General features: G+C 37.2%; 1 protein-coding gene across 5 annotated transcripts in view; it reads right to left on the reverse strand.

Moving 5' to 3' along the window:
- Nucleotides 1–8991: 8991 nt before the first annotated feature.
- The window catches only part of LOC105480036 (armadillo repeat containing 3), a 115735-nt gene continuing 99537 nt past the window's right edge, over nucleotides 8992–25189 (reverse strand). For 3 of the 5 annotated variants that reach the window (XM_011738472.3, XM_071070391.1, XM_011738474.2), the window contains 3 exons: nucleotides 16762–16962; nucleotides 14547–14709; nucleotides 9088–10248 (listed from right to left, as the gene is read on the reverse strand). In XM_011738472.3, the coding sequence (XP_011736774.1) occupies nucleotides 10039–10248; nucleotides 14547–14709; nucleotides 16762–16962 (574 nt within the window). In that variant the 3' untranslated portion in view covers nucleotides 9088–10038. Of the gene's footprint in view, nucleotides 10249–14546; nucleotides 14710–16761; nucleotides 16963–25189 lie in introns of all 5 variants that reach the window. The other 2 variants (XM_011738473.2, XM_011738471.2) reach the window with 1 other exon arrangement.

The following is a 25189-nucleotide window of genomic DNA, read 5'->3' on the forward strand; positions in this document are numbered from 1 at the left end:
TCAACTGCACATGAAAACTGATAGAGCATGCCCATGGTGGACCTACACTCCATGCGTTCTCTCCCATCTTTCTGACTCTGAGGGCTCTGAAACTCAACCAGTGACAGGCTGAGGGCAAGAACTGGCTTCTCTTCTGCAGTGATTTACTTTAAAGCTGTGGACTGTGATTCCTCGGGGGAAGCCGCTCCCCTGCTCCCACCCAGTCTTCATTTTGGGGCCTTTGAAAGAGTGGAAACTTAGCATTTTACAACTATGCCAAAAACTTGATGGTGAGACTAAATCTAAGCCTAAAAGAAATCAGATGGTTGATATTAAGAGATTTACCAAGACTTTTCTCGTTTCTTGATCTCCTTTCTGGGGATTTCATATTAGTGAGTACATTCTCTGAATGTAATGGTTTAGAAGCATCAGACACAGCGAACTTGAGTCTCAGGGTGTTTATTTTGTAAGGAACGTGTTTGAAAAGGGGCATTTTAATGATCCTGTAAATGTTTTTTAACTCAGCAGTAATGTTTACATAGCTAGTAATCATGGCTCTCAGGCATGGTGAGAGTTTTACTGTTGTTAAGTTTTGTGATGCTCCTTAAAGCCGGCTAGGATAGGTTTCATATTGTTACTTCTGAGTGGGACTCTGAAGTCTGTTGCTGGCAATTCATTGCTCCCTTTTTATTATTTATTCTATTATTATCTTATTTAGCTAAGGAAAATAATAACTGCCTAAAGAAAATCTCCTCATTCAACAGTTAATTTTTCTTTTCATTCTAATCCTCAAAGGAGCAAATAATTGCATACAAGAAAAATAAGCTAAGCTTTCTATCCTGTGAGACTCTGTGGAACTAGCATATTTATCTCTCTCTTATTTGTATTAATAAAATGAGACTTTTAATAAAACAATTTTCTGGAAAGCTAAATAAATGAAATCACAGAGCTAGAAAATTGTGTATGCAGATAATGACTATCAATGAGTTAGCAGATAAATGATTTGATAATATAGATATAAATGCATTCATCTGGGTTTTTCAAAGTTTTTCTGAAAGTAAAGACTATAGAATCAAAAGGCCAGCTAGATACAAACTCATATTTTTCAAAGAAAGGAACCTATAAATAAAATAATTGGACTATCACTCGATTTGTGTGTCAGATATCTGAGTACTTACGAGGCCGCTGTTGGCTTCAGCTGTTCTCATCAGTATGATTAACGACTACTTAAAAGTGCTTGATTCCATTTGTATGCCAGCTGTCCTTGTGTAAAACAAACTGGGACTTTCTCAAGATAATCAGAGCCTGACTGCAGGATTTGGGGGCTGATACCTTTGAGCTGGAAAAGGAAATTAATGACTCTTAGCTCATCGCCCTGAGGTCAGACCCAGACATTTGTGACTGAAATATACCTAAAGCAGATGCTGCTCACTGGGGATTTGTCAAAATGGGAGCCTGCTCCTTTCCAAGTTCTGGTGGGAAGAAAGATCCTAGCCTATATGGAGCTTTATACGTTGTTAGCAGGTTAACAAGAGCTCAAGTAATCTTAACTACACAAACAACCATACTTTAAAAGGTAATAAGGCCAGGTGCGGTGGCTCACACCTGTGATCCCAGCACTTTGGGAGGCTGAGGCGGATGGATCACCTGAGGTCAGGAGTTCGAGACCAGCCTGGCCAACATGGCGAAACCCCGTCTGTACCAAAACCACAAAAATTAGCCCGGCGTGGTGGTGGATGCCTGTAGTCCCAGCTACTTGGAAGGCTGAGGCAGGAGAATCACTTGAGCCTGGGAGGCATAGGTTGCAGTGAGCCAAGATCACTTCACTACCACTTCATCCTGGATGACAGAGCGAGATTCTGTCTCAAAAACAAAACAAGAAAAGGTAATAAGTATGCCAGTAACCAAGGGGAGGCATTCAAAGTCACAGGCAAGCTCTGTCTGCCAAGCAGCAATACGGAGTCATATAACCATAGGAAGTAATGCTGTATCCTCTCTTAATGAAACATTCATACACAGGTAGCCAAGGTGTTGGTGATGGAGAGTGATTTCAGACATTAGCTCCAAAGACAGAATTTCTGCATTTTGACATCTGTTCTACAAATTCAAAAGTCACTGTGTGATGCCAGGCGCTGTGGCTCACACCTGTGATCCCAGCACTTTGGGAGGCTGAGGCGGGTGGATCATTTACGGTCAGGAGTTCAAGACCAGCCTGGCAATATGGTGAAACCCCATCTCTACTAAAAGTACAAAAATTGGCTGGGTGGTAGTGTGCACCTGTAATACTAGCTACTCGGGAGGCTGAGGCAGGAGAATTGATTGAGCCTGGGAGGTGGAGGTTGCAGTGAGCCAAGACGGCACCAGTGCATTCCAGTCTGGGAAACAGGGTGAGACCCTGTCTCAAGAAAAAAAAAAAAAAGTAACCATGTGGTCATCATATTTGCTACACTGAAAGGCCAAAGGAAATCAGTACCTAATCAGAAATGGGAGTGATTTTCTTTACCACTCAACTACTTTCAAAAATATCCAAAAGAAAATAAAAATGAATTAGAATTCCATTTTAGTCTTTAAGATCAGTTAGTTTAAGGCATTCGGATAGTCAACAAATATTATTCAAGTTATCCCTTTGCAAGGAGCTCTGATAATAAGGTGTATGCCCGACATAAAATTCCTTTCCATCTCATTGGGAGAGATCAAAGCATAATAGCTAATAGTTGTCAAATGCTTACAATTGTTAAAGCAAAATAAAAATGGAGACCACAGTTTAGGTATACCCAAAGCCCAGCTGCCCAAAACTCAAGTCATCCTGATTTTCCCAAACCTTTCACCATAAAGATAAACATAACACAAATGTAAGCTTTTTGTCTTTATCAGCCTGATTCAGTGAAATTAAACCAATAACCTATCAATAAATCAGCTTAAACAGTTTGGTTTGCCTTAATAAAGACTATATGACAGCCAATCATGAAAAAGACCAAAATGCTTCCTCCTTCGTGCTCTATGAACTGCCCTGTTACTGCTGTAAAATTGAAACATTGTTTGAGATCTCCTAGTTTGTGAACTATTATTTTGTATTCAGGATAAACTCTTAACATTCTAACTGGATCTGATTTTATTTTTGACACTATGTTCAGTACTGTACATGCACTTATTTACTCCTGAGAGCAACCTTATGAAGTGGCTACTATTATTATGTCCCCATTTTAGAGATGTAGAAACCAAGAAAATGTCTTTAGCAAATGCTAAAGATCCCACAGCTAAGAATGGAGTAAGTAGGACACTCCAACCTGAGCCTCTCTGACTCCAAGGATCTGCATGCTTCTAACCACGATATCACATACATGTGCTTTAAGAAAACAGCAACCCCAGGCAGTAAGCATAAGAAAAAATGCAAAATGAGTGCCAAAGATGCTATGATAGAAGGTTACCAATAAAGTATAAGGCATCAGGGGAAGCTTAAGGATGAAAGTGAGGCTTGATCTGAATTTGGACTTGAACTTGTAGACAAAAGATTAGTAGGGCAATGTAGTATGAGATAGAGGAAAACCACCATGCTTTTTCACAAATACTCCTTTGGGGCTGCCAGAAAAGAAAATTGGCCTTAATGACTTATGAGGCCAATCTATTATGACCTTTTTAATGTAATTACAAATAATATACATATAATAAGCTTTTATATATCTGTATAAAACATCTGAATATCTATATTTATACATATTACAGGGATACTGTCTAGGGTAAGTTCACATAACCATGTATGAGTCATCTCTATTTTACAGATGAGAGATTCCTTAAAGGCTGTTGAGAGTTGATGAAGCTATTAGGAGGTAATGCTCCATGGGTCTCCCTTGTTCTGCACATCTTCCTGATTGACTTTTGTTCCAGACTATCTTTTCAAAGGTGTTGGTGAATAGCTTTGGCAAATAATATAGTGTCTCCCTTGCTGCTCATTATACGCTTTTTTTTTTTTTTTTTTTTTTTTTGAGATAGAGTTTCGCTCTTGTTGCCCAGGCTGGAGTGCAATGGCGCCATCTCAGCTCACTGCGACCTCCACCTCCCAGATTCAAGCAATTCTCCTGCCTCAGCCTCCTGAGTAGCTGGAATTACAGGCATGCACCACCATGCCCGGCTAATTTTGTATTTTTAGTAGAGATGGGGTTTCTCCATGTTGGTCAGGCTGATCTCGAACTTTCAACCTCAAGTGATCTGCCCATCTCAGCCTCCCAAAGTGCTGGGATTACAGGTGTGAGCCACTGCGCCTGGCCCTTGCTGCTTATTATAAAGGATTTGGGTTCTCTAAGCTCAGAGTTCTTCTGTAACACAAACCACTGCATTGGTGGGCATCCCTCTGGGTCTATCCATGTTTTCCCCATGAGACTTGGGAGCAAGGAGATTTGACACAAATAGCCTGGCTGATGCTGCTTGCTGTGCTGTGAGTAATAAAGTCCTTTGTTTCTTACCCAGATATCTCATATCTCATTCCAGTAACATTAAAATGGGCAGTTAGCTTGCAAGTAGGATAAAATCTCAGACCCGTCACAGTTCTTGACAGAAGTATAGAAGATAGGGGGTTTATTTTTTTTATGTAGATTGGTCAAATCTGTCCTCCTCCTATTGAAAAAGGCATATGTGTTGGCATCCATTGGAATAACATCAAGCAGATCCATCTTAGAGCCCAGAGAAACCAGCAAAGGCAAATGCCAGGGTGGGAGTCTCCCCTGAATACTTAGCTAAGGTGCCCAGGGATTATACTAAGTAAAGTGAAGCCTTTCCATGTCCTTATCCTCAAAGTGCTCATCGTCTAAAGCAAGGGTTGACCAACTATGGTCCATGAGCCAGTCTGGACCCCACCTATTTTAATAGATACAGTTTCATTGGTTAGGTGTTATCTATGGCTGCTTTTGTGCTGCAATCGCAGAGTTGAGTGGTTGCAGCAGAGATGGAATGGCCTGCAAAACCTAAAATATTTACTCTCTGGCCCTATAGAGGGATCTAAAGAGAAAGACAAATGCATGAAGAATGAGGAATTCCCTTAAAACATGCTAAAGGCAAACAGAACATTATGTGTGCATAGAATAGAGAGCTACACACACACACGCCCGTGCGTGCGCACACACTCACATATACAAATGCATATGCCACCCCCCACCTGTCAGTTATATGCATGGTCTTATTTCACCCTCACAACAGCTTTATGAGACATGTAGTTGGAAGCATGGCCTCTGAAGCAAAACTATGTTTAAATTGAAAGCTTTGTCACTTACTAGCTGGACAATCTTGGGTAAATTACTTAACCTCTCTGTGCCTGGGTTTTCTCGCTTGTTAACTGTAGGTAGTCCTGCCTATGCATCACAGGATTACTCCAAGAGTTGAAACTACAAAGAGCAGCCTCTGGCACATCGTAAACAATATATAAATATTTGCTATTATTTTTCTTTACTTTCCAGAAGACTAAACTGAGGGAGAGAGAGGTTAAGTAATTTTTTCAAGGTCACATGGCTGGAAAAAGTGAGAGACAGAACTTAATCTCAGCTCTGATTTTAAAGAGGTGCTATTATATTGCTTCTCAATAATAAAGGCTTATTGAATTTTTTATTCCTGCTATTATATTAATTCTCAATAATAAAGGCTTATTGAATTTATAAGTAAAATCACCATAAGAAAATTTCTTTACCTTTTCCAACAATGCTTTTTATTTTTTAAATTGTGATTTGTGGTTTATTTATTGGTAGATCCTACAGGTCTCTTGTACTGAGTGAATTCCACAAGAACTTTATTTGAATTCACTATATTAATATATTCCCGCCTGACACTTTGATGATTGTCCTTGGAAATGAAGTCCACTTTTATTATTAAACTAATTATATTCATGGTTTTAAAATGATAAACCTAAGCAAAGCTTTTGCTAGTGATCTATATAATACTACTCAGGTAATTTTAAATAAAGAATAGGACTTTTAAATATTAATCCCTAAATAAGGGACTTGACACTATTGTATTGCTCCTAGAATATACCAAGAACAGTTATTTTTCCATATAGTCTTTAGTAAGTTCATCCTACCCCGTGTTCAGTTGAGTTTAAAAACAAAGAGCAGCCGGGCGTGGTGGCTCATGCCTGTATCCTGGCGCTTTAGGGAAGGCCAAGGTGGGCAGATCACCTGAGGTCAGTAGTTCAAAACCAGCCTGACCAACATGGCAAAACCCCATCTCTACGAAAAATATAAAAATTAGCTGGGTGTGGTGGCAGGCGCCTGTAATCCCACTTACTCGGGAGGCTGAGGCGGGAGAATAGCTTGAACCCAGGAGGTAGAAGTTGCAGTGAACCGAGATGGCACCACTGCACTCCAACCTGGGCGACAGAATGAGACTCCGTCTCAAAAAACAAACAAACAAAAAAAGAGTATGTAAATATGGCCTCTCTCTAGATAGTTCTAAGGAAAATGCACCATCTCTTGAAACCCCATTCCTCATCTCCAGATTGCCAGCTGTGGCAGGGGAATGCTGTAAGACATACCTTGCTGAGAAACAAGTTACTTGCCATTAAAAGTAATGACAAAAACCATAATTACTTATGAGGTGGGAGGATCACCTGAGCCCTGGGAGGTCAAGGCTGCAGTGAGTTATGACTGTGCCACTGCACTCTAGCCTGCATGACAGAGTGACCCTGCCTCAAAAAAATAATAATAATCCATTTGATTTTACATGTTATTTTGAGCTTCTGGAAAAGTATTTTTCATGGATTAAGTCCTGCTTCTTTGGCAAGGAAATAATACATTTGATGTGTACTTATTAAAAGTATTAAACACATTTGATGTGTACTTATGAAAAGCACAGCACAAACTTGAATTCTCATTTATGATGCTTGCTTAAAGATCAAAGCTTGTGAAACAGATTTTATTTCACTGTCCATTTTCCATTTAATTAATAGCTGTTTTGAAAAGTTAGATATTAATTTTAATGAAATGTTTTGATCTCCAGAAGTGAAACTCTGGCTTTTGACTCTGACAGAACAACTACAAGTTACTTTATATAAATTGTCTTGAAATGTCACAACCACAACAGTTGTCAGGGTTTCCAGTGTGTTTAAGGGAAACTCAGGATTCTGACTCAAATTTCTGTAGTTTCAGGTATTACCCCATATGTTTTGGGTCTAGTTCTGACCAAATTACACGTTATTCCAGGCCAAAGCATATAATTCCTGAAGGAGATTCTTAGCACTTTTCCCTCTCGCTGTAGCAGCTGAGGAGATCTTATATTCCAGATGGTGCAGGTACAAAATGGAGGAACTTCTGTCAGCCTGGGTCCTTGAATGACAGTGTGGAACCGAGCTCCCTCTATTGACCTGTGTTTGATATGTAGTGTGATAAAAGACCTAAGCCACCGAGATCTGAGGATTGTTTATTACCCCTATAGAAAAGTTGTTGTCATCTCCGTCTGTTTTCCAAGTGTGTTGTCTTTTTCTTATTGATTTTTAGAAGATCTTTGCTTATTGAGAATGTTAACATTTTGCTTGTTAAATATGCTGCATTTTTCTCCTTGTCAATAATTTTGCTTACAGTGTGTTTTACTGACAGGAATTTAAGAGTTTTATGTAGCCAAACTTGTCATATATGTTCTTTTATGACTTCTAGTTTTTCTGGCATAAACAGAATCTCCCTTGTGAAGATTATAATTTTCCCAAACCAGTTACTGAATAGGCTATCATTTTTCCCCTGGGCAAAAAAGCTACTTTTAATAATGCTAAATCCTCCCTCTATGTATGGATTTGTGTCTGGAGTCTTAATTTTTTAAAATTTTTATGCCTGTACCATACTAATTTGCTTTTTATTGCTTTTTAATACATGTTCTGATAAGCGAGACAATTCCTCTGTAGTTTTCTATTTGAAAATATTCTTAGTTATTATTATTATTATTTATTATTATTATTATTATCATTATTCTTCTAAATAAATTTTGCTGTTTGTCAATTTCAGAAAAGAAATGTGTTGGGATTCTAATAGAAATTATACTAATTTTATATCTTAATATGGGGGACTGAAATCTTTATACTACTGAACTTCCCATCAGACAGCATGCTATTCCTAGAAAGGACATCTCCATTTATTCAAGTCTCATTAAAATTCTGTAGTTTTTCTTGCATAGTTCTTGTTAAATTTATTTCTATGTATTTTATAACTTTTGTTGCCATTGCAAATGTATTGTCTTTGTATAATTGGCTGATTTTTAAATTTTATGGCTCTACATTTAAACTGAGTAAAACAGAAGAAATGAACTTTGGAAACCTGTATGAGAATTAAATTTAAACTATATCTGTTCAGTAATTATCTAGAAACTAGTTAAAAGAGACATTGTACAGAATTGTCTCAAAGATAAAAAAAAAAATGATCTTTGGTATGCACCAGATTTTAAAAAGTGGTATATACCTGGTCCCTATCCTGGTGGCTCTCCTGGTCCCTATCCTGGTGGCTCTGCGTAGAATGTTTGCCTAATTCCACTTTGATGTTAGGGCCTTAGCCTGTGAAACTTCTTTTCAGAACTTACTAGGAGGTTGGTTTTTGACGATGTTATTTTCTATATTACATTTTGCCATCTCTATGAATCTACCAAAGAGAAATTCCCCTGATATTTGTTCCACCTGAGAAACTGGTCTGTGCTTTTATCTAGCAGATCCTAGTGTAAATCACATAATGGATAACATTTTCCCCCCAAAACTGGCTGCCAGTGAGTACAGAGTCAAATTCCCATTCATCTCTAACAAATGCATTGCATTTTTGTGAATTCTCATCTTTGGATCCAAATCTTATTCCTGCTTTGTTGGACTTTCCTACACTTATGCCTGTATTTCATTTATTTTTTTTCCTTCTTATATCCCATGGATCTTTGTAATCTACTTTAAATACTTTCTGGATCAAAACAGACTTGAAAGTGCAGAGAGAAAACCTACAAATAGGTTTGTATCCTATAATCCATGCTCTAACTTCATAAAACTCTATGATAAATATAATTACCACACCATTTGAAATAAAGCAATTTATTCTGAAATAAAGAATTATATTCTTTGAAATTACAAATTAATACAAAATAATCTTAGCTTTAATTTCTAAAATCAAATTCACTTTAAAACGTCTTTTAGGAAAATGACTATACAGGTCAACACTGGACTTTAAGCATGACTAAGCAATACATACTTCATGAGATCACCACATTAGTAGTTTTTGTCTTATTTGAAATGTATGTTTACTCCCCATTTTGTGCTCAATACTGAAAATGCAATTTCTCAGCAAAGATTGCCCTACCTTTATGCTTCAAAGTTTTCCAAAAAATAAAAACTTTTTAGTTATATAAATGGAAAATAATATATTGATGGCCCAGCATTAAAATGTGGAAGAGCACAGTAGAATTGTTTTTAGCTGAAGTTATATTTCCAAGCTAACACAGACAAGATGAAAACAAAAAACATTTTATGGAAATGTACTTTAGAAATATTTTTAATTCACTATATTAAAGTGTTTTTAATGATGAATTTTTAAAAATAGAAACAAAAATGTTTAGAAAGGAATTTGTAATACTCAAACATCTGTATTTATTCTATCTAAACTATCAAAATCTTAAATGAAACTGAGACAAGGTGACTGCAAATACTAAAAAGTCACTTAGTTTGCTTAACTGAGCGTGCCTGAAGCATTCTGGGCACAAAGGATGACAATCATGAGGCCACAGTGTTGTCCTGGGTGCAGCAGCTGAGTGCCACATGTGATCCCTAAGTGACAGAGGTGCTCCTCAGGACACAGTGGGCTGGATGAATTTCAACAACAATCAGCTTTATGTGAGGGTCAGTGAGCAGAAAATGACCTAATAAGACAGAACTCTTGCCAAAAGGCTGAAATCAGAAGCACAGCAAAGTTGACTTCAAGTTTCCTAATTTCTATGCAGAGAAAACATTTCTAATGCTTTTATTTAAAGTTTTTATTTAAAGAGATAAAATCAATTTGGAGAACGTCTTAGAGCGTGTACACAGTGAATTTCTTGTTTGAGCCTCTCTCGTATTCGTCTGATGGCTTAAAGGAATCTGTAAAGATCAGCCTCTCGACTTCTCAACTTCATCAGTCCACCTGGATGGAACATGAGGTCAACCACGTACACCTCAGGAGCGGGGAGGCCCCCGATCACTCCCTTCCGAGATTCATTCTGCAGCATGACTTCATTCCAGGCTCTACCGTACTCTCCGCGAACTAGGGAGCAACCAATGCCAATTCTATCTGCCAGAGCCTGCAGGAGAAAACAAGAGATCAACCAAGGGTGATGTGGGAGAGGGGTGGGGAATATCTTATTTGTAATTGCCCACCTTGATTGAAGGTGAAATACACAAGTCTTGCAAAGAAATGTTTAGATAGGAGGCTGAAAGATGTGGACTACTGGTATAGGGGCCAATCAAATGTGACAAATTCCCTTTATCAAATGTGATAAATTCCCTTTATCAAATGTGATAAATTCACTCAAGATTCTGTAGATGCAAAATCTCTGTGTAGGTCCTGCTGGGAAGTGACCTTTTTCAGGTAGTAACACTATTGTATCAGATGAGGAAGGCGGTTGGAAAAAAGCTATTCTGTACGTTCTTGGCACTGGTGCATCTATCCATCTTTCCAAACTTCTGGGCTCTCCCTGGCTGTGAAATGCAGTGGGACTGAATGGAGGCATCACCCTGGGGTGGGGGCTCTTTCCAGCTAAACTATTCTGTGTGCCATGGGGCAGGAGAGGCAGAACTGTGTGTGCCTGGTCCCAGGGCTCCTTGCTGCCACCTCACCAGAGACCGCTTAGGTTCCTTGGACATTGTCTCTTCAATTTGCCTTCTAATGATTCCTGATTTTGAGGTTATTAAAACAAAACATCTCTAATCTGGAGACTACTCAGCCACTTTATAGTGAACAGGAGAACTGGCTCAGTCTGCCTGGGTCTGGATTGTAGCCCAGACCTGAGACCGACTAGCCGTGCACCACAGCAAGGGACTTGGCATCTCTGGGTTTCTATGGCTTCATCTGAGAAATGAGGGGAGCAACAGTACTTTCTTCATAAGGTGTTAGGAAGATGAAGTCAATTATCTGTCCAGTGCTTACAGCAGCGACACCAGCAAGGCTACATACTCAGTTAATACTACATAGCACCAGAAGGCAGGAATTGTGTTGTTTTAGTACCCTGTATATGTATATATTAATTTATTGATTACTTACAATACAATGACTGCACTAGGTCACTCTGTCTTGGGTGGACCATGATGATTAAGACATGGTTATCATTTTTAGAGCCTTACATTCTACACAGACCTACTGGTAAAGAGTCAACTATAACACAAACAGTATCTGAATTTATGGCACTCATAGTTCAGTGGGGTAGAAAGACAAAAATAAATATATAATTATAAGATGTTTCCAAAAGTAACACTCCCTGTCAAAGCCTTGTAAATAATCAAAACAACCAACCCGGTGGAATAGATGCTATTGTTTTCCCCATTTTATAGAGGATAAAACTGAGGTCTCATAATTCTCCCAAGGTCACAGTATGTGGTGACCAAAAGTGAGAGCCAAGGCATCTGTCTCTGGAGTCTGAGTTTTTAATGTCAGGGTAATAACTGCTGCTGACTGAGGTGAAGCAATTCCCATCTGAAACTCCCTGTTTTCTTTGTGAAGTGGGACACAAGGTCACCTGCTTAGAGGGGAGCAGTGCCGATGGAAGGGCTTGGCAAAGGGCGGATGTGGGGCCTAGTAGCTGAAGGAAATAGGAAAAAGCCTGCCACTAGGAGCTGGGAAAGGGTGGCCTATAGGAGTGGCCTGTAGGTGGCATGTATGAGTGAAAAGGACAGACAATCAGAACAAGGCCTGGTTGGCAAGGCAGAGGGTAGAAGGATGGGAGGAGAGGGAATGGGGGAAATTAGTGAGTGAGTGAATTACTAGGGCTGTGGTCTATTTGTCTATCCTGCCTAGGGAAGAAAGTAAAGTCAAACAGGCCAAAAAACTGGAAGAAAATAGAGGAGATAAAGAGTATATATAGGAGGGCCGAAGGATTTAGGAGGAGGGGAAGGATAAGATATTTTATCAGTTAATATTGGTGTTTAGAATTTCAGTGGTGGGAGATTTCTGGGTAATTAATTGTATGACTCATTTGAGATGTGAGGGTAATTCTGTTTGGCATAATGAGCTTAAGATGCCTGTTATGAATTGAATGTTTGTGTACTCCCCCAAATTCATATGTTGAAGCCCTAATCCCTAATGTGATGGTATTTGGAGGTGGGGGTCTTTAGAAGGAGATTAGGTTTAGATGAGGTCATGAGGGTAGACCCCACGATGGGATTAGTGTCTGTATAATAAGAGACAGGAGAGCATGCTTGCTCTCCACCATGTGAGGTTACAATGGGAGCCTTTCTCTGTCATATGAGGATACAGCAAGAAGGTGGCTGTCTGCAAACCAGGAAGGGAGCCCTCACTAGACACTGAATCTGCTGGCACTCTGATCTTGGACTTCTCAGCCTCCAGAACTATGAGAAATAAGTCACTACTGTTTAATCTTCCAGTCTATGGTATTTCGTTATAGCAGCTCAACTTGACAAATTCAGTGCCTATGAGACACTCATATAGAGCTAGCCTGGATATTAATGACATACATAGATCTGGAATCAGGGGAGGTTTGAAGGATGAAGGACATGATCTGTAGATTTTAGGTATTTAGGTACTATTTAAGGCCATATGAAGGAAAACCTCACCCTGTGAAGTACATAAAGGGAGAACAGAAAAGTGTCTGGGTCAGAACCTTGAGGAACCCCAATATTTAAGAGAGACCTGGAGGTGTTCTCCAATTATTTGACCTATTAAGCAAAGCAGACAATAAGGAGATCACTAAGGTCCTTATTGAGAGAGTGGGAGCAAAAGCCAGATGACCGTGAGTTGGGACAAAAATGAGAGGTGTGCCAAAGAGTGACAAGGAGCTAAGATGATTCAGAATTTTGACCAGGAATGGGAATTATCTATGGGTAGAAGCAGTGTGGTAGGTCTTTTATTCAGGTAGGCATGGGCTCAAATTTCAGCTCCTCCTATGGTTGACCTTGGGTAAAATTATTTCTCCAGGTATCAGTTTGCTCACCTTTAAAGCAAGGGTAGTAATTTCTATATTTGGCAATTTTGAAACGCTTCACAATTATAGGTAACAAGTCCCTGGCATATAGTTCAAAATGACATTAGTCATGGTAATAGGATTTAAGGTAGTAATTGTAGCTATTATGATAAGAGCTTTATATTTTCTCTTTATATACTGCAGACTTAAGCATGTTTAGATTTTAAAGGGGAAAATAGCTAAGAGAGAGAAGAGAGTTAAGACAGGAGAGAAGCAAGAATTGATAGAGCAGGCAATCCAAGGGAATAGGGAAGGCTAGCACTTAGATAACAGAATTAGCTTGGAACTGGAGGTAAGATGCATGTGAATGCAATGATGTTTATAAGTATTTGGGAAAGGGTAGGAAATTTATGCATTTAGTCTATAGTTCACATTTTCCCAGCTTCTATTATATGCCAGACACTGGATATAATGGAGCAAAAGAGCACCCCATCTCTTCAGCCTGATCCTTCTCTGATGTCCCCATTTCAGGGAGTAATGCCATCATTACCAGTTGCCCCACTCAAAGCCCGGAAATCATTTTGTTCTTCTCATGGACTCTCTCACACCACACCTAGGCAGTCACCAACTCCTTTCGATTATGTCCTCTAAATTCATTGGCTCTTCCACATCTACATGTCAGGATTTAGTATGGATCAACCACTCTTCTTGCTCGGTCACCTTCTAACTGGTTTTCCTGTTTCTAGTCTTGCCCCTGCTCTAATTCATTCCCCATTCTGTTGCCTGAATAGTGGTTCAAAATGATGTTACCCCCTTGAAAACTTTCAGTGGCTACTGTTATATTTTAGGGTAATAAAATAATGCCCAAACTTACATGATGAATTATGATCTAGCATTCAGCCCTCCTCTTTTCCTGATGCACGCAAACTATTCTACCTTCCTCAAATAGACCACTGACTCTCATACCTGTATTATTTTGCATAAGATGTTTTCTCTGTTTAGAATACTCTTGTTTTCCTTCTTTACTTGATGAAACCCTATGCAGCCTCTCGTACTTGGGTTATGTATCAGTTCTTTCTCTGGAATTTTCCCTGACTTTACTTTGGAAGCTGCAAGTCTGGTTTAGGTACCCCTTGAGTGCAGGGACTGTCATTTTAGTATCTCTGTACTCTCAGGCCCTAGCAGAGGCCCTCGCCATAGTAGGTGTATGGTCACTACTGAATAAATATGCTTCTAGTAGTCTGGTGAATATATAGGCAGGTATGTGTGTGTATGCATGTATATATTCGTATATATGTATGTGTATGCTTGTATATATGTATACATACACATATATGCCAGATATAAATAAATCTAAATGGTAGAATTAATAATATTCAGTTAAATGTTAGCAACTGGCCTACTCCAATATGATAAAGACAAAGCATTTTTACTTAACGGCAAATGAGGCAAAATACCTTACACACCTTGAAAAGCAAAGCTCGATGGTAGAAGATTCCTTTTTTGACATGTCCAATCGGTATGACATTGGATTTAAGTTGAAATTTTAGTTCACTTATGTGAAGTTCCCAGCTGAAATCAGGTATTTTCTCTTTTGTAATCTTACCACCCATTTTTTCTGCCACATACCTGTGTCAATTACATTGAGATCAAATCAGTCAATTTCAATAACTCAGGATGCTTTGAGTGTAATTACATGTAAATATACATGTAAAAATGACATTTGCGGTGATTTTCATCGTGCTTTATTTTTGAGAAAGTACTTACCATAAGTAGGTTAGCATGCTTACTGTATGCAAACCATCATATATAAACTGAAATTCTAGCAATTTCATTCAATTTGAAGGAGAAAATGAGTGCTAATTTTTTCTAATACTTATAAAAAGATAAAATCAATATAACACTAAATATCAATGCAGTTTTAAAATTTTATCTTACTCTTGAAAAGTATTTTTAAATGTTTTAATCTGAAATCCAAAGAAGGAGTTGAACTAACATATGGTTCTTCTTTCAAGGAATTTAAACTCAGAGACAAGACAAACACCCAGAAAATTTTCCCATTAGATTTATGAACATTTTCAAGTTTTATATTTTTATGTTTTCTTTTAAAATTTATTTTAATTTAGAGAAAGACATGGTATGACTTAACACTGAAGTCAGAGGAGCAAGGAAGAAGAGGACGAGGCAAAAAGAAAAATAAAGTCACAGCTCTGCGGGCAAGGCAGGATAAATGTGGTATACTTTGCTTGTGTATTTCTCCTAATATTAGGCTCTCACTGAAGAAGTCAGTAAACACACCTGCAATACCCTTTGTCTATGAAGACCACTACATTCTTGGAGTAAGGGCAGAATTGCAATTTTTATTTTAATTTGTATTTATAAAGAGAGATGAGAGTCTCACTATGTTGCCCAGGCTGGTCTCAAACTCCTGGCTTCAATAAATCCTCCCATCTCAGCCTCCCAAAGCACTGGGATTACAAGCATGAGCTAGTGTGCCTGGCCCAAATTGCGAATTTTAAAGAAATTCCTCTTGCTGCATGAAAAACCAAGCACAGGAGAACAATGATTTAAAAAAAGAAAAAAAAAAAAAGAGAGAGAGAGAGAAAGAGTTGGGGAGAAAGCTGTTGAACTGACTGCAGTTCCACCAAGCCAGGGGTACTCTAGTGAATGCCAAGGAACCAGAGCCATGGGGATATATCTCTGCCTCTCTCTTTATGTTGGTGTGGGCTCAGGTTAAGAAAAGACAATTATTTGAGAATGATGAAAAGTGTTACTGATAGGAACAAAGCATGAGGAGATTCGACAAATGTTCACATAAGCCAAGACAGAGTTCCGCTTGAGCCATCACTTCTCAAGGACATCAGGAACACTTCAGTAGCCAAAAATGTTCTCTTCCAGTTCTGACTGACAAAAAGGCAATGATCTGGCAGCTGTGTTACTTGCAGTTGTCACATCCAGGTTTCATGATAGCAACTCACTGCTATTTGGAGGAGATGCAAGCTCTCATGGAGACCGCAGCTGTTGCACAAGCCAGCAGCTTACCTACTGAGTGGTGTCAGTCACGAAGCCTGTCCTCACTTCTGGTGATTCCTAACCCCTTACAGCTACCGAGTCAATTTCCAGCCTTTACCTGGTGTAATTAAACACTCTAATGAAGAAGACAACTTCACTGGCTTATACAGAGCCCTGAGCCTGCCTAAGCAGCCATTGTTTAGAATGCTCACACCCCACTTAGAGAAACATGAAACACGAAAGATCAGAAACAGATCAGAAAAAGAGACATTGGACATTTGTATTAGAAAATTTATCAGTTTACAAATAATTCACAGTAGGATTCATTTAACTTATGAACACCCCATCCACCTGAGGGATGATTTAATTTTTAAACTTTTGATTCATAACTTCTGCAGGATCATATTGAAAGATGTTTTTCATGGGTTTGCTGAAGAAAATGACAGGCATTTTTCTCAAAGCAATTTCCAGCTCCTATCTGATTCTTAGTGAACATATGACCTAAATAGAAATTGAGGACTTTTCCAATTCATTGTGTTTCTGTGTCAGAGTCAGAGTGCTGTAAGCTTCAATTTAATTTATGGTATATTTGTCTAAAACATGGCTAAAACGTATATGTCACTAAATTTTTTTCGAAATTAAAAACACATATATACATAGACAACTTACTTTGCAAGAACCTCAATCTGCTCCTTAATATTGGTTATGGGCAGTATTGATTTGGTAACCTCATACACGTACATAGAGAAATCAGGGTCGGAGGGAGGACACCATTCTTTGTCGGAGCTTCCTTCACCCACAAATTTTGGTACCACCATAACCTCTTCCTCCTCTTTCACTTTTTCCTCTTCTTTTTTTCCTCTGCCTTTCCTTTGAAAGTAAACAAGGGCAATCAAGATCACATCTTCTGCTAAACAAACAAACAAACAAATGCTCTTGCATTTCTGAGAAGAGCATCACAGAAATAAGGTACAGTGAACCCTTGAGCAACACGAGATTGAACTGTATGGATCACTCATATGTGGATTTTTTTCAGTAAATACTGTTGGCCCTTCTTATCCCTGGGTTCTGCATTCCACAACCAAATGTGACTGAAAATACAGTATTTGTGCTAAGTAAAACCCACAGATGCAGAGAGCTGACTTTTCATATACGTGGGTTCCACAGAGCTGACTGTGGGTCTAGAGTATGCATGGATTTTGGTATCTATAGGGCTTCATGAAACCATCGATACTGAGGAATGACTGTATTTTATACACACATAAAGTTTTCAAATTTTCATTTTCAATGACAGTTGGAGAATTTCACAGAGTCTCTATTATGCAGAACAAACGAACTTTCAAGAGAACATTGTGTGATTGATATATATTATGAAAATCATATATTGGTCTTCTGCACAATTGCCTAGCAAGGTGTCTGGCACATAGTAGTAGGTATGTAATACATAGTTATTGAATTGGAAACAATTAGGTTGCCTCTTCAGAGAATCTAAGCCAACTATATCATCTTTTACTTCAGTTAAGACCCTCTGCAGGAATAATATGGATTGCTATTTTCAAGAAAAATTATTCAAAACAAGGAAATAAAGCAAAAAAAAAAAAAAAAACCCCACAAAATAAGAATGGCATGTAATCTCCATGATGTACAAGAACAAAGACTCATCCAAGGTTTATCTAGGGAAATGTACTTAGTTTAGCACTTAATAAAAATGAAATTTTAATTAAAAGTTCTGGCCTTAGAGAATTACTAGTTAACATGTATATTTTTTACATGTAGAGATGCAAATAATTTCTGTCCAATGGAAAAGATACTCTCAAAGGTTACAGTTTATCCTTCTATTGAATTCCACAATTCCCCATGCTGAACTAAACTTAGCCCAGTAACTGGAAGTGAACATCAGCACAGACAGAGAAGGCTCAAGAAGATTGAAAAAGAAAGAAGAAAAAGAGAGACAGAAAAAGAGAGAATAAAGGAAGCCCCAGTTTTAATTTTTGTTCTTTCTAATTTTTCTTCATTCTTGTGCATTCTAAGCCCATAAGGAATCCTGTGACAGCGGTGGCACTGGTGGCACTGGGATCCTGTAAGAGCCTAAAATTGCTTATAATCTCTCAGACCTTCTGCTATTTGGCTGTAATTATGGGTGCAGTCATGGCAAGAGTGCAGTAGATCAAGGTAAATAAAGTTTTCTGGCTGGAGGACCTAAAGGGAAGCCCCCAAAGAATCAGAAAAGGCAAGGAAGATTATGGAAAAGAAGGAGCTCAGAAAAGTAACCCCATAAAATTATTTATAAATTCCTAGGCTTATCCTGAGTTGTGCATACATGGCTTGGCCCTCAACAGCACATACATAGACTCTGAAAACTGAACTATGGGATAGACTGCCATCCAAGTCCCAAAGTGGATACTGGTTGGCATACATGCAGAACCAATCCAAATAGCACTGCAAAGACTTTGAAAATTGAACTGACATGGGAATGACAATCCACAAGAGCCTGGTTGGAATTGGAAGCCTGAACTCAACTTAGTCAATTGACTGCTAAAATACACCCAAAAGGAATATTCTTGGCGTGTAAATGCAACCCATAAATAAGACCCATAGGACTTATAACTTATTATAATCTAAAATTACTCATTATATGAAGAACCAAGAAAATCTCAACTCATAGGAAAAGACAATCAATAGACACCACTGCCTAGATGACACAGATGTTGATTACACAGACTTTAAAAATGCTTCAAGAAGTAAGGTCAAATACTCTTGAAATGAATAGAAGTTTAAAAATCTTAAAAATAAATAGAAGACATAAAAATATAATTTTGGAACTGAGAAATATGTAATCAAAAGTTTAAATGAACGTAACTCCCTAAATGGGTTTAATAACATAATGAAGATAAAGGAGGAACTAGCCAATGAACTTGAAGATAGAACAATAAAAATCATCCAATCTGAACAACACAGAGAACAAAATTATTGTTGTTGTTGTTGTTTGAGACAGGGTTTCACCTGTTGCCCAGGCTGGGGGTGCACTGACTGCCACCACTTCTCACTACAGCCTCAAACTTACAGTGCTCAAGTGATCCTCCCACCTCAGCCTCCTGAGTAGCTGGAAGTACAGGTGTGTGCCACCATGCTCAGCTAATTTTGTTTTTTATTTTTATTTTTTAAAGACAGGGTCTCACTATGTTGCCCAGGCTTGTCTCTAACTTCTGGGCTCAATTGAAACTCCTGCCTTGGCCTCCCAAAATGCTGGGATTACATGTTTGAGCCACCATACCTGTATAGAAAACAAAAGATTGAAAAAAATAATTGACAGACACTCAGGGACCTGTGGCACAGTTAAAAAGGTCTAAGATTGGTGTCATCAAGTCCCAGACAGAGAAGAGAAAGGGTACAGTATAGAAAAAACACATTGAATTAAGAAGGAAAGGCTGAGATGGCTCCCTCAATTTGGTTGAAAACAAATCTACACAGTCAGGAATTTCAGTGAATGCCAATAAAGTAAACCCAAAGAAGTCTACTCTCAGATACATCAAAATAAAACTATTGAAAACTAAATACAAAGCAGATGACATGACTGTCTATGTGGAAACTCCCAAGGAATTCTCCAAAAAAAAAAAAAAACTACTATAAATGAGTTCATCAAAGGGTCAGAATATAAGATCAACACACAAAAACCAATTGTGTTTCATATAGTAAGTAACAAGGAACATGTGCAAATCAAAATTAAAACCAAAAAACTGAAGCATTTACAATTGCTCCAAATAAAATACTTACAGATAAACTTTGCAAAACATGTTGAATTCCTACATGATCTGTGTGCTGAATATTAAAAATGCTAAGGAAAGCAATCAAAGAAGACTTAGATAAATGATGAGACATACTGTGTTCATGGATTTGAAGATGTAACTATTAAAGATGTCAGTTCTCCCCCAAAATGATCTCTGGTTTTAATGCAATTCCTATCAATATCCCAGCGGTTTTTTCTAGACATATAATAGACAATCTTATTCTAGAATTTATATGAAAAGGCACAGGTTTTAGGATAGCTACATCAATCTTGACAAAAATAAAGTGGGAAGAATCACTGTACTTGATAGTAAGGCTTACTATATAGCTACAGTAATTCAGACAGAGTGATACTAGTAGAGGGATAGACATATGGATGCATGTAACAGAACTGAAGACCCAGAAATAGAAATCAAAACAATATGCTCAACTGATTTTTGACAAACGTGCAAAAGCAATTCAATGGAAGAAGGATGGCCTTTTTAACAAATGCTACTGGGGCAATGCGACTTGAGGGTCCATGTGGTGATGAAACTATTCATTATCTTAACTGTGCTAGTAAATGCATAAACCTACACATGTGATAAAATTGTATAAAACTAAATACACACATGTAGAAGAAAAATAAACTTGAATAAAATGATTGGATTGTATCAATGTCAATATCCTAATTATGATATTGTTCTATAGTTTTCACAATTGTATAATTAGGGTACCTGGAATTGCTCTATATTACTTCTTGTAACAGCATGTTATTACCTCACAAACATTTCAGTTAAAAACTTCCTTGGCCTTACTTTTGTCACCTTTTTCTAGGCTGTATTCTGTTCATTGATCTGTCTGTCCCTTCACCAATACCACATGATCTTGGTTATTGTAGCTTTATAGTAAGTCTTAACAGCAGGTAGTGATTATTTCAACTTTATGATCCTTTTTCAAAATTATTTTGGCTATCATAGTTTATTTACCTTTCCATAAAAGTTTTAGAATCAGCTTGTCTATATCTACAAAAAATCCTGCTAGAATTTTGATGGAATTGCATCAAATCTTTAGAGCAACTGGGGAAAAATCGACATTTTTGCTATTTCGCATTTTCCAATATTTGAGCATGGTATGTCTCTTCACTTAGTGATTCTTTGATTGGTTTTGTGAGTATTTTTGTAGTTTCAATATACAAGTCTTAGACATGTTTCGTTTCACTTTCATTTTTATTTCATATTTCATTTCTGAAAGCTATTTAAAATATTTACAAAATGTTTTGTTTTCAATTGTTCATTGCTAGCATATAGAAACGTGATTGATTTTTGTATGTTGACTGTATTGACCTGATATCCTGATATATTACTGAACTCATCTATTAGTTCCAAGAGTTTTTTTTTTTAAGTGGATTTCTTAAGGATTTTCTATTTAGACAATCATGTTGTCTGCAAATACAGACAGGTTTTTTTTTTTTCTCCCACACTTTCCAATCTGTGTAACTTTTAAAAATTGCCTTATTGCAATGTCTAGGAATTCCAATACAATGTTGAACCGGGCGGGGGGTGGGTAAAAACAGATGATATTTTGTCTTGTTCATGATCTTTGCAGTCTTTTACCATTAAGTATGATGTGATCCATAAATGAGTTTGTAGATGCCTTTTATCAAGTTGAGGCAATTCCCTTTTATTCCTATTTTCAACAGTTATATTTTTATTTTTATCATATCAACATCATAAGTAGATGTTTAATTTTGCCAAATGCTTTTTCTGTGTCAGTTAATATAAGTTGGTTTTTCTTCTTTATACTGCTAATATGATGGATTACATTGATTGACAAGCATGACACAGGCTTGCATTCCTAGGATAAAGCCCTCAAGTTGCTCAGATAAATTATTCTTTGTATCTACTGCTGAATTTGATTTGCTAATATTTCATACAGGATTTAGGGATCTACGTTCATGAGGAATATTGATCTGTAATTTTCTTGTAATGTCCTTGTCTGGTATTGGCATTAGAGTAACCTAATGCAAATAGATTGGCATTAGATTCTCGTGAGCTGAGAAGTGTCCTCTATTTTCCTATTTCTGAAAAAAATGTGTAGAATTGATGTTAATTCTTTAAATGTTTGGTGAAATTTGCCAATGAAACTATCTGGATCAAGAGATTTCTTTTTTGAAAAAATTTTAATGAATTAAATTTAATAGTTGCAGGGCTGTTATCTATTTCATCTTTGGTGAGTTTGGGTAGTTTGTAATTTTTGATAAATAATTGGTCCATCCATTATATCTAAGTTGCTGAACTAAGTTGCTTGTAGCATTTCTTTATAATCCTTTATTGTGTGTTGAGGGGTTGTAGTAATAATTCCTTCTTTCATTCCTGGCTTTGGCAATTTGTGTCCCCTCTCTTTAATTGTCATCTTTGCAGAGGTTTACCCATGTTATTTAACTTTCTAAAGAACCAGATTTTTATTTCATTGATTTTCTCTATTGTTTCTCTTTTAAATGTCATTGATTTCTGACTTTCATTATTTCCTTCTTTCTGTTTGTGTTGGGAGTATTTTGCTCTCCTTTTTCTAGTTTCTTGAGGTAGAAGCTGAGATTATTGATTGAGACCTCTTTTTGTTTCTAACGTAAGCATTTAGTACAATAGATTTTCCTCTCAACAGTCCTTTAAGTGGGCCCCACAAATTTTGATATGCTTTAATTTTCTTTCAGTCCTATGTTCTTAATTTTTTTTTAGATGTCCTTTTGTGTCCCATGGATTATTGAGAAGTGCATCATTCAATTTTCGTGTTTAGAGATTTTCTTGTTGTATTTGTTATTAATTTCTAGTCTGATTCTATCATGATTATTGCACATATTATGTATAATTTCAAGTTTTTAAAATTTCCTGAGGTTTTTTGTATGGCTCAGGATATTTGTGAATTTTCACATGCCCTTTTAATGAAATATGTATTCTGCTGTTATTGTTGGAGTGTTCTACATATGTCAATGAGATCTTGTTGGTTGCTGCTGTTGCTCAAATCTTCTATATCCTTGCAAATTTTCCACTTAGAAGTTCTACCAGTTGCTGGGGGTCGGGGGCAGTGTTGAAGTCCCAAATATAATTGTGAACTTGTCAAATTCTCCTTTTAGTGCTATCAGGTTTTTTTTTGTTTCATTTATTTTGAGGCTTTGTTGTTTGGTTCACACACATTAGATCATTATGTCTTCCTCATAGATTAATTCATTTGATCATTAATATAATGTCCCTCTTTATCTCTAGTAATTTTCTTTGCTCTGTAGTCTAATTCATAAGACATTTTAAAACCCACTCCTGTCCATCCTTTTACTTTCAACCTACCTACGTCAAATGAATTTGAAGTGAGTTTCTTTAAACAGCATATAGCTGGATCATAACTTCTTATCCACTCTGCCAATCTGTCTTTTGATTGGTTTTTATTCCTCTGCTCTTCTTTTCTTGCCTTCTTGTGTGTTACTTGAACATTGTTTTTAGGATTCCATCTTGACTTATTTATGGTTTTTTGAGCGTAGCTTTTTGTATAGGTTTTTTAGTGGTTACAGTAGATATTACAATATACAAATATAGCTTATCACAGTGTACTGGTATCCACATTTTACTGCTTCAAGTAAAGTATAGAAGCCTCACTTCCTTTCAGGTGTCTTTACTTCCTTTACTTTAAAATATCATTGTCTTGAGTATCAGATGTTATACATTTTGTTTCAATCATCAAATGTGACTTATAAAACTCATGAGGAAATGGATCATCTACTGCATGGAGATATATATATATATGTGTGTGTGTATATATATGTGTGTGTGAATATATATATATAATATATAAAATATATATATTATATATATATAATATTTCCTCTTTCTTCCTGATCATTCTGGATTCTTTCATCATTTCCTTTCTGTTTGAAAAACATTCTTTAGCCAATCTGTTAGGATAGGCCTGCTAACTGTAAGTTGTTTAGTTTTCATTTACCTGAGGAGGGCTTTATTTGCCTTCTTCATTGCTGAAGAATAGTTTCACCAGATACTTGTGGTTGACAGTTCTTTTCTTTCAGCACTTGAAAAATATGCCACTTCCACCTGGCTTCTATAGTTTCAAATAAGAAAGCCACTGTCACTTGAATTGGTGTTTTCCTACAAGAAATGCATAGTTTTTCTTTGGCTGCTTTCAAGAGATTTTTGTCTTTTGATTTCAGAAGTTTAATTATAATAAACTTAGTGTTGACTTCTTTGGATTTATCCTATTTGGAATCTTCTCTTCTTTAATCAAAAATTTATATCTTTCACCAAATGTGGGGAGTTTTCAATCATTACCTATTTGAATACTCTTTAAGTCCTACCCTCTCTCCTCTCCTTCTGGAACTGCAATGATATGAATGTTGGATCTTTTATTATTGTCCCATAAGTCCCTGAGGTGTTGTTCATTTTTTTTTGCCAGTTATTTTTTCTCTTGGTTATACAGGTTGAGTGAATTCTACTGCTCTGTCCTCAAGTTAGCTGAATCTATCATCTGTCATCTCCACTTTATTATTGTGTCCTTCCAGTGAGATTTTTTATTTGTTATTACATTTTTCAGTTCTATAATTTCTATTTGGTTCCTTTTTTATAACTGCTATTTTTGTTGCTGAAATTTTCTATTTTTTTCAGTTATTTCAAGAAAAATTGTAATGGATTGTTGAAGCACATTCATGATGACTGCTTTAAAATCCAGGTCAGATAATTCCAACATCTGATTTACCTTCATGCTGGCATTAACTGATTGTCATTTCATTGGTATTGTGATTTTCTTGGTTCCTGATATGATAGATCTTTTTTTGGTCATAATCTGGATATGTTGTCCATTATATTGGGAAACTCTGGGTCTATTTATTTATTTTAGCAAGCAGTCTCCCTGGAGTTCTGCATGGACGTCCTGGACTACTTTTGTAGGCAGTGATTCCAATGACACTTTAATTTTCAGACACTTTCAGTGAGTGTATGTGTTTTTCTGCTTGGTTTAACTAGGCTGCTGGGATTCCCACTGGTCCTTCCTGGTGTATCTGAAGGAACACAAGGGGTTTCCCCATTCTGGGACTCTTTGTGAAGGATAGGTATTTCAGGCCTACAAGGACCCAGAGGCTTCCCTAGGCAGGGGCTTGTTGTGTCTGGTTTCCCCCAGCCTGTGTAAGATAGAGAGGACCTTTGTGGCAAGATGTCTCCCTACTGTCATCCCCCACTCCATGTCTCTTGGTGAGGGAAGGTAGCCTCAACGCCATGGGGACAAAGGAGTGGCCTGTGCCAGGGTACTTATTGTGCTTAGGTCTTTCTTGCAGGTT

Source organism: Macaca nemestrina, chromosome 9 (genome assembly GCF_043159975.1).
Source record: "Macaca nemestrina isolate mMacNem1 chromosome 9, mMacNem.hap1, whole genome shotgun sequence".
Classification (NCBI taxonomy): domain Eukaryota; kingdom Metazoa; phylum Chordata; class Mammalia; order Primates; family Cercopithecidae; genus Macaca; species Macaca nemestrina.